The sequence below is a fragment of the Nicotiana tomentosiformis genome, chromosome 7, assembly GCF_000390325.3.
Source record: "Nicotiana tomentosiformis chromosome 7, ASM39032v3, whole genome shotgun sequence".
NCBI classification, from domain to species: Eukaryota; Viridiplantae; Streptophyta; class Magnoliopsida; order Solanales; family Solanaceae; genus Nicotiana; species Nicotiana tomentosiformis.
This window is the reverse complement of record NC_090818.1, coordinates 22,333,757-22,343,720: the sequence shown is the minus strand read 5'-3', so window position 1 is coordinate 22,343,720 and position 9,964 is coordinate 22,333,757. Positions and strand designations below refer to the sequence as shown.

Here is a 9,964-nt window from a genome sequence, read left to right as displayed (position 1 = left end):
CCTTCATTTTGCATAATAGTCCCCCTTCAATCGGTAAACTCTCTTATTTTAATATTAAAATGAGTGAGGGAATGTTGGTGTTAGTGCATTTCAATATTTAAATTATAATATTAAAATGCATTATTTCTTGTGAGATAGTGGTTATAAATTGGTAAGAAAGTGATCATTACCTTGGTATCATTATTTCTAGTGCCATGATCTACCACTAATTACCCGCTAAAGATTAAATTTTATAACCACCAATCATGTTCTAAAATTTTATTATCCCACTACCTTATTATTTATTTCATGAAAGATATTCTACACCTATAAATAGTGGTATTTCTTCCTTGTGTCTGGAATGGGATAATTTGGTAGTGTGTATGAAAAAAGTGAACTTGGTGTAATGAAAAAGAGAGTTAAGAAAAAGAGAAAATCTAAGTCTCCAACTTATTCTCGACAAAAGAGAATATTATTTATGTTGCAGGAAAATGTTTATTTTGGTAGAGTTTTGGACTCAACAATTTGTCTAGAGTTAGTTCGAGCCATACGATGTTGTCAGACTATTGTATCCTGAAGGAGACAAATCAAGAGTATTACTGCTAACCGTTGAAGATGCTACCACAATGGACTTGAATTTATCCCGAAGAATATTTATTTAATTTTCTTTATCTTATTTTTCAAGTGTAAATAATTGTAATTTCACGAACAAGGAGTATCAAATAAAGTGAAAGGGGAAAAAGGGAAAAAAAAACTAAAAAGCAAGGCGTTTGGGCCGAATTCTGAGCGTTGGTCGATAAATACATTCTAACCACCGTATGTCCATTTGAGACAACTGAGAGCTGAAGAAAGCTGAAAGCCATGGCAACTTCACTGGCAGCGATGACGGCGCGTCGAGCCGCAACCTTCACGCGCTTCCCCATCTCAAGCTCTACGGCTCAAGCAGCTTCTCTTTCTCAGCGCCGCGGTCTTGCCGGCGCTGCTGGTACTAATCTCTCATATCCTCTCTTTCCAAAATATTTTAGATCGATTTAATAATTTCTCTTATGTGGCTCTGTACCTATGGATGAATTAAAAGTAAAAATGCTGATACCTGAATGTATTGTACCACTTATGTGTATGTATGTGTGATGGTGACTGATAATATTGAAAAAATGGATGTATTTTCAGATCATCACGGGCCACCTAAGGTCAATTGCTGGAAAGAACCTATGAATCCTGCACAATGGAAAGAAGAACATGTGAGTTCTCTAATTTGATGCTTTAGTTCTAGGGTACATTTTTTGTTATTTTGTGTTCATCAGGAGTAAAGTATCTGGAGCTTAATAAACTAATGATTGTGCAAGTTTGGTGTTTTTAACATGGTTATTGGTTGGTTTGAAAATAAAATAAAAAATACAGAGTTCAAACCTATCTTCCTATTTGCCTAAATCATCACTAGATATTTGTGCCAAATGTCTTCTTAGTAGAGATGAAGAAAAAATGTAATTCCAGAAGATAAAGAGTAATATTCTATTACTCTTAGCTGACAATTGTAGTTCACAGAATCAGTTGTCTCTTTTTTGTTGCTCAATAGGACATGCTTTCGAGGCTTTTGATATTTGTTGAAATGTCAAATTTATATGTCTGGAACTTGCAGTTTGTGATTGTATCTTTGTCTGGATGGGGCTTGCTTTTCTACGGTGGATACAAGCTCTTCACTGGAGGCAAGAAGAACAAAGAAGAGGTACTCACGCGTTCCTTCGAAATCCTGAACACTGATTGGTACTTTTACATTTCAGTTTTTACAACTCTTCCAAGAATTGGAGATAATCAAATCTCCTGTAGGAGTAATGTTGCTTCCAATCACACTGACCTGTTCAATTTGCAAATGGTAGAGCTTTTTATGCCCAGTTCATTAAAAACTGATTAAGAAATAGATGAAGTCATAGACTGTAGTAGCTTACTTTCCTATACTTATGTGGAGCTATAATATGGGCATTATTGATTGAAGACCATATATGGAAATCTCATAGCGTCGGATGGGATGATAACAATCATGAGTTATTTATGCATTATTATTTGAATAACCATACCTTAGAATCTATTAATAAGTAGTTTGTAAACATTGGAACTGTTCATCCAGGGGTTGAGGAAAACAAAACAGAATCCTGCATTTTCTTGTTTAGTGTTTCCTGAAAGCAGTGACCTTAGATTCTCTTTTTTCCCCTGATGATGGTGGTGTACTGGCCAGCATAGATGTTATTGTAATTTTTTCTATAAGGTAGATATTATTGTCATTTTTAAGTTAAATTTGTTTCTCTCATCTCAGTTCTCAGAAAGTAAATTAGTCCTGTTTGACTTTGATTCTCTTTTAAAACGGTGCTTCTTAAGGAATCGCTTTCAGCTAATGCATTAAAAAAAGGGAACAAAAAGGAAGACTTGTGGTTGAATGATCATTCTAGTTTGAATTTCAGTTATTAACTGAACGAGAACAGAAGGAGCTCTCTATCCAATTACTTCTTGCAAATACTAACAGTGTGGACCAGTAGCAAAAAAAGATTAAGGGCCGTTTAGGAACAACTTTAGAATTTGAAACGTTGCCTTGGTGTATTTGTTTTTAATTTTTGAAAAAAATTCCAAAAAAGCAGTGTTTCTATGAATTACTAAATAGGTGCTTTCCAGTTTCTGTTGTTCATTAGTGAAATACTTGTCTTGCTAATGCTTTACTCAATTAGTGATCAATCTTTTAGTAGAGCTTATGAGTGATGACTAATATCAAATGTCTCTCTTTTTCTTTTAATCAGTTGATCACTAACATCAAATTTAATCAAGTTTAATGCAAGAAGTTTACGGATCATAGCTAAGTTGCTCCGACACCGCAGTTTAGGTGCCGCACCCGTGTCGACGCGACACTAGTATGGGTGTGGGTATGAGATTTGTACCGAATCTGGTCAAACAGTTTTGGGTACTTTGACCACGATGGACGGAAAAATTCGAGAAGAGAATACAATTTGATTCCCGAAATCAGAACCAAAAATAGGGTAAATTTGAAGAAAATAGCGTACCTTATCTAGGAAATCAATCCTTTACTTATCTACAACTTGGGAATAAAAAAGAAATCCACACTTTACAAGCCATACGTAAGTATTCCACAAAATTTCTCATAATTTAGAGTTTTTTTTTTTGAATTATTTTTAGCCGGATCCCCGCACTCGTATCCGTACTAAGATCCGAATCCACGAATCTTAGAATTTGCATCTCGAAGGATCCAACTTCTAGATCCACACTCGTGTCTTAACAACTTAGGACCATAGTGGGAAGAGAGAAAGCCCCACCTTGAGAAGTATAAATAGAAGTTAGGACTAAAGAAAGTGACAGCAGTTTGTGAGCTTCCATTTGCCATTTCTTTCAAAGTTATTCAATCCAAGTGTGGTTAGGGAAAAGAGAGGAACGATAGGGAGGTTTCAGTTTGCAGGAAAGAAAAGTAAAAGTTAACAGAGTTCAAATTATGATTCTTATTCAAGCAATTAGCTAAAATACTCTTGTTGTAGATCATGTTTCCTATTCAAGTAATCACTTTTTTTATTTTGCTCAGACCCTATTATTGAGTTTCCAAGCGCAGTTGATTCGATAAGGTTATGGAAAACAATTTCTGAAAATGCGTGAGATGCCACTAGGCCCGACTTGGTTGAATTGGGGTTTCCTTGGTTGGTACTGTGAAATAAGATTATAAGATGTGACTGGAAATCCTATCTTGTGGAAAATGAATTATTACTTTTGGTTAATGAATATACCAAATAAACTGAAGAAAAGTTGAAGAACAATGTTGCATTCTAGATGAGTTTGTACTTGACTACTTGTATAGCGAAGATATAACTGAAGTCACAATTTATGATAGATAATTGCGTAGGGGCAAAATTTCATCATATAATGCTAAAAACGACTTAGATTACCGCTGTTGTATTTCATGAAGCATTATTTACTAGATGTAGAGTCTAAGATATAATTTAACTTGGTAGTTTGATTATTTTAAAAAATAAAACTTACGGCAAATTTCATTTTTGTTTTGTTTACTGAATTTTAATTCTTGATACTTGTGAAAGGTGTATAAAGTAGTGCTATTAGCAGAATGTTGTTGGAATGGCCCAAAATAGAATGAGTGTTATAAATTGGGATTGGGAGACTAACTTTCTTTTGGGGTGTGGGGGAGTTATTACTAGAAATAGTGGCGTCTTGGTCTTTGTGAAAGTGATTATATGTTGAAAAGTAATCATTTCATTTGTGTATCCTTCTTTCTTGCCCAGGAAGCGGCGCCTTCTTTAATCGTGATTAATGACAATTATATGCTATTTATTTCTTATATTTTCAGAAATTGGTTCAAGCGGCACAGTAAGGTGTGAATTTCAAGGCATTATCCCAAGTCTGGGAATTTTTCAAGTCCCAGGTCCGAGGGTTTCTCTCTAATAATCCAATTGTGGGACATGACATAAGTTCCTTTCTTTTCTTTATATTGGTATCTTCTTATTGTTACAAATGACAATGAGAGTTTTTGAGCCAGTAAGTCGCGGACAAAATTGGTTGTATCACCATTATGAGTTCAGTATCTCCTTATATTATCAAAATATGTGGAGTGGTTTCTGCCCATTTGCTTCTCTTTGCTATCTTCATCTTGCCTATGCATTGTCTGAAATTCTGTATATCCATTTCAAGATCCCATAGCCTAAATATCATGAAAATTTTGAACATCCACTGATCTGGAGGCATTGCCAATCGTAAACAAATTACAAAGTAGTATCATTGGGATTTAACTACTCAACATGTCCTTAGACTACAGATACAGAGTAATATGTTCAATGACAATGATGAGACATTCGTTAGGGTTCTTGTTTAGATTTGTATTCTCATCACTTACTAGTCTACAGTACGAGAGCCTAATTTACTCAGGAAATGTCTATCCTTCGTCATCCAAAACCATCGCTCTAAAAGTTAAATGCCTCGATTTTGTTTCTTTACACGAGGAGGCGTGTTTCCTTTCTTTTACCCTATTTTATCCATGGTTATGCTTTTCTGGTGTTCCTTTTCCAATATCTAATTAGGAGGAATGAGTTCCTTTTTTGTGTGTTTATGTTGGGAGGGTGGGAGGGTGGGTTAGGGACATGGGGTTATTTGAAGAGACATAAAGTTATTAGTGAATAGAAGCTACAAATGCCTAAACTTTACAGCTGCAAGAGGGCAGAATGGAATTATTTTCCTAAGCTAACCTTAAACATGACGCTTTCTGTGATCGACTTCTAAATGAAGCATAACATTAGCATTTCTAGCACTGCTGTTAGACTAAAATTCAGGCTTGTCGTTGTGGTCTCCATCCTCTCCCTCCTCTCCCAAGCTGGCAGCAGAGCCTGTAGTACTGTCTGTCTGTTCTTCTATGTCCTGATCACTGTCAACTTTAAAGTTAGCAGCTTTTGCATGTAGATTGTCCGCATGCTTTTGTTCTCTATCTTCTCTGATAGTGTAGGTTTTTCGTTGTGGTTGTGCAGTGTTATCTGGTTTTTGATTTCTGGCATCTTGTGATTCTCCAGAATGATCTCCCTCTTCTTCTGTTTCTTGATAATAGTCAACCTCTTGGTTTTCATCTTCTTTGGCACCCCTTTCAACAATAGTCGCATGTTCAGAAGAATTTGGAAGATTGTGAGCTTGCCCTAGCTCTGTATCTTCTCTGATGGTGCTGGTTATTTCCTCTGATTGTACTGTTTCATCTGGATTTTGATTTTTGACCTCTTGTGAGATGCTACTGCCTTCTCGAGAACTCTGGAGCAGCTGAGTTTCTGTGTTACTGACTTTTCTTTTCTGCCCTTCCTCAGTCTTCTGAGTTGCATCAGGATTCATGACTTGTGTCCTTTCCTTTGTGTCTGCAAAATTGTTAGGGTTTGACCATGTCCTACCTGGTGGACTATCATCATGATTTGTGCTAACATCTTGCGTTCTGTCTTTTCCTGTATCTGATTTTACTCCTTGTTCTGTCCTTTTCTGGTTATTGATTTGTGCCTCTGAATCTTTAACTTGTTGAACTTTATTGGTCATTTCTATCCCATGAACTTCCTCATCAGGTTTTTTCTTCACGTCCATGCCCATGTCCTTGTCTTTCTGATGGCCCATTATTTCCAGTTTACTGCCTCCAGCCCTCTCGATCCTTTCAGTTCCCATTTTTACTTTCAAGAATTTTCTGTTTCTCATGCTTGCAATTCCACGACCTTCAGGATGCATGCCACTTTCATCTGCCTGGCGCTTAGCAATTGTTTGCCGTCTCTTCCCTCTTTTTTTCCTTATGTGGTCCTTGGTTACTCTTGATGTTCCTCTGCTTGAATTCTCTTGCCTTTCTAACTTCATCACAGCTTTATCATTCACTCCAACTTCATTGCTTTGCTTTTGCACTTGATTTCTATCATCCTCAGTTTCCTTTGATGCATTGTCATTAGTGAACCGTTTGTTGTCTAGATAAGATTCTTTCTCATTCTTATAACTGTTATCATACTCTTTTTGTCCTTCATTAATGTGAGAAATGGTGTTGTTTCCTGGAACATCTTCTTGAAAAGTTTTCAGCTGCTGAGACTGCTCTTCTCCAGTTTTGCCGTTCGCGTTTTCAAATCTCTCTCCATCTTTTCCGGTGTCATCAACATGCCCGGTGAATTCCTCATTTCTCTTATGGGCAGATTCATTGACACTGCTGTCTATATCTTCGGCTGAATTTTTCTGATCTTCTCTTTTGATGGATTCATGCAACTCTTCAGTTCCTCTTCTACCATCATGTCCAGCAGCCTCGGTGGTGAAATTTGTTGCAGGATTTGGGTCATCTGCACTTACTGACCAGACCTTTACAGGTGATAATTCCAGTCGGTGTTTTAAATCCTCAATTTCAGCCTCTTTCTGTCGCAAGGTTTCAGAAAGTGATGTAACTTGTGAATCATCTGACTTTGTTTCCATGTGGTTTTCCTGAAGCATCTTAATTTCAATCTGTTTTTCCTGAAGAGCACCTTCAACTGTTCTTTGTTCTTCTTTAAGGGAAGAGATTGTCGACTTCATCTCCAAGATCCTACTGTCGAGATCCATTTTCTGCGTACGAAGCAAGTGTATATCGGATTTCATGTCCTCTATTTGCCTTCTGGCCTCTTTTGTCTGTTCTCTTTCTTTCTGTCACACAGGTGAAGGATAAAATGTTAGCTTGGGTAGCATAATACGTTCGAAAGTTTGCCAATGGCAGAAGATATAACGATTGTTATTTGTCTCATTAAAAAACTCTACTGATCATGGGTGGGTTCAGCGGGTAATGAAGGGAAGGCCCACAACCTAGCTTGGTAACTGCATTACACTTGTGGTATGTCATAATTTGAAGAACTTTATTGATCATTGATTACTCTGTACAACTATTAACACGATAGAATTAGAATTTTGTCATCCATCTTTTCCCTTACCAAAAGAATTAAAATGCACTTCTATTAATTCAAGAATTGATTTAACGTCCGGGCCCAGCCTGTGTTTTGTCACCTGAGTTAATTTAACATCAGATTTTGCTGAAAAATTGTTATATAAAACGTTTTTTAACTGTATACTTCTCCATTGAGAAGTACTGATTCCTGTTTATTTTGGATTTCACGTTTACTTAGTGAAAAAGTGAAGACTGAGTGATATATATCGAACATCATGTAAATAGACGTTAGCCATGGACAAGCGTTCCTCTTTGATTCAACACACACACACACACTATATATATATATATATATATAGAGAGAGAGAGAGAGAGAGACCTGCAAGAGGAGTTGAAGAGCGTTGAGCTCGCGATCTTTCTCCTTGACAAAGAGGCTGCAGATGCGCCTGTCCCTGAGCTTGTGGAGAGTCATAACTCCAAAAACGGCAGCACTAAATGCGAGCAGCAGCAGAAGTCCATATGATCTTCCTTTGCTTCCTGCTGTGTTTTGACTGTGCCTCATGCTTTTGCTCTATCTATGTCCTTAAGGAAATGTGTAAAGAGTTGTGGGCAAACAAACAAGAATGGCCTTACTAATTAGCTCTTTCAGTAAATATAATTCTAATGTGTCATTCTGCTTGTCATCTCAAATTGGTTTCTCAAACTGCTCTCACGCATGCAGAAGAGCCACATAAATTGTGTAATTCTGATTTATAAAGGAACTAAGAAAGAGTAGCGAAAAACACGAGATTTTGAAGGATACATGTGCATGGCATGGGGACTGTGTACAAAGGGCAGCTCATTCTGCCCACTTTTGTCCTTTGCAGTCAATCAAATCATTCTGCATCTCTTGCGGTATAGGTTAGAGTTTCCTATTTGAAGGCAATACAGTTTTCCATACGTTACAATATTTTTGTAATTCGCACATACTCTCGTCTGTCCAAGATTTAGAAGAGTAAAATGATAGAAAACTGTAAATCTCTAGATCATTTATTGGCTGCGCACTTAAAAATAGAATACAACAACAGCTGTGCCTGATTAATCCTAAGCAAGTTGGGAATTGACTATGAATTCTAGGGGTGGCAAATAGGCGGGTTGGGCTGGATTTGGACAGGTCAAAGATGGGTTAGGTCAATAAATGAGTCATTGTTCAACCCAGTCCAAAGTTTACTTGGGCTAAGATGAGCTAGGTCAAGATGGGCTAAACAATGGGTTATAGCCCAACTCGCCCAACTTGACCCATGTTTTAGAACCATGCTCATTTTGCATAAACAAAGTCTTTTACCTTTTATACACCTATGTATAAAAGGTAAATAAATGCTATTAGTATTTTGAGAATCAAAATATATTTTCTTAAATAACAAATTAGTATTTAAAATGTGTAAATTGAAAAATATTTTACGGGTGGGGTTTGGGGAGGGGGGGAGGTGCAGAAAAACATAAAAAACAGAAAACAGAAAATTGAAAATACAATTTTTATTTTTTGCGGGCAGGGGGTTGGGGTGAGTGGATAGTGCAGGGAAACGAAAAAACAGAAAATTGAAAATACAAAAAAAAAAGTAAAAAAAAAATGCGGTGGTTGGGGAGGGTAGGTGGTGCAGGAAAACGAAAAAACAGAAAACAGAAAATTGAAAAATTAACAACAACAACGACCCAATAAAATCCCACTAATGAGGTCTGGGGAGGGTAGTGTGTACGCAGACCTTACCCCTACCCCGAAGGAGTAGAGAGGTTGTTTCCGAAAGACCCTCGGCTCAAAAAAATAAAAAGACAAAAAGACAAAAAGGAGACAATATTAGTATCACAACAACAATCATAGGATAAATAGGAACACCATGAAATCCAGAAGAAAGATACAAAGCAAAGGGAGACAATATTAGTAAATATTAGTATCACCACAACAATCATAAGAAAAATAGGAACACCATGAAATCTAGAAGAAAGATGCAAAGCAAAAGCGATAGCTAGTAAATAGGACATGCACTGAAAAGCGAAATAGTAAGCCACAACATTGCCACTAGATATCTTAGACAAAAACCTTACATGGCTAGTCCCACAATTGTACGAAGTAAGGCACGGCTCAACTACCTCCTAACCTACAACCCTAATGCTCGACCTCCACATCTTTCTATCAAGTGACATGTCCTCGAAAATTTGGAGTCTCGCCATATCCTGCCTGATCACCTCTCCCCAATACTTCTTAGGTCGCCCTCTACCTCTTCTCGTGCCTTCCACAACCAGCTGCTCACACCTCCGTATCGGAGCATCTGGGCTTCTCCTCTGAACATGTCCGAACCATCTAAGCTTCGCTTCCCGCATCTTGTCATCAATGGGAGCCACATGCACCTTCTCCCGGATATCATCATTCCTAATCTTATCTATTCTAGTGTGCCCGCACATCCATCGCAACATCCTCATTTTTGCTACTTTCATCTTCTGGATATGTGAGTTCTTAACGGGCCAACACGCAGCCCCATACATCATGGCCGGTCTAACCACCGCTTTATAAAACTTACCTTTGAGTATCGGTGGCACTCTCTT

The 9,964-nt window shown here is 37.4% G+C and overlaps 2 protein-coding genes across 2 annotated transcripts; one reads left to right on the top strand and one right to left on the bottom strand.

Moving 5' to 3' along the window:
* Positions 1-701: 701 nt before the first annotated feature.
* On the top strand, positions 702-4,605 carry LOC104120585 (uncharacterized). The gene is made up of 4 exons (XM_009632381.4): positions 702-964; positions 1,150-1,220; positions 1,619-1,705; positions 4,331-4,605. Exons 1-4 carry the CDS (start codon positions 841-843, stop codon positions 4,352-4,354), a joined length of 306 nt encoding a protein of 101 aa, XP_009630676.1. The 5' UTR covers positions 702-840; the 3' UTR covers positions 4,355-4,605.
* Positions 4,606-5,295: 690 nt separating this feature from the next.
* Positions 5,296-6,960, bottom strand: LOC104120586 (uncharacterized). Its single transcript, XM_033652661.2, has one exon. The coding sequence runs from the start codon at positions 6,958-6,960 to the stop codon at positions 5,296-5,298; it is 1,665 nt and encodes a 554-aa protein (XP_033508552.2).
* Positions 6,961-9,964: the final 3,004 nt, after the last annotated feature.

Excerpts from the sequence above, each read along its gene's own strand:
- LOC104120585 (XM_009632381.4), top strand. The coding sequence starts at position 841 with ATGGCAACTTCACTGGCAGCGATGACGGCGCGTCGAGCCGCAACCTTC. Across the intron at positions 965-1,149 it reads CGGTCTTGCCGGCGCTGCTG|ATCATCACGGGCCACCTAAG; the intron begins GTACTAATCTCT and ends ATGTATTTTCAG. Across the intron at positions 1,706-4,330 it reads GCAAGAAGAACAAAGAAGAG|AAATTGGTTCAAGCGGCACA; the intron begins GTACTCACGCGT and ends TTATATTTTCAG.
- LOC104120586 (XM_033652661.2), bottom strand. The coding sequence starts at position 6,960 with ATGCTTCAGGAAAACCACATGGAAACAAAGTCAGATGATTCACAAGTT.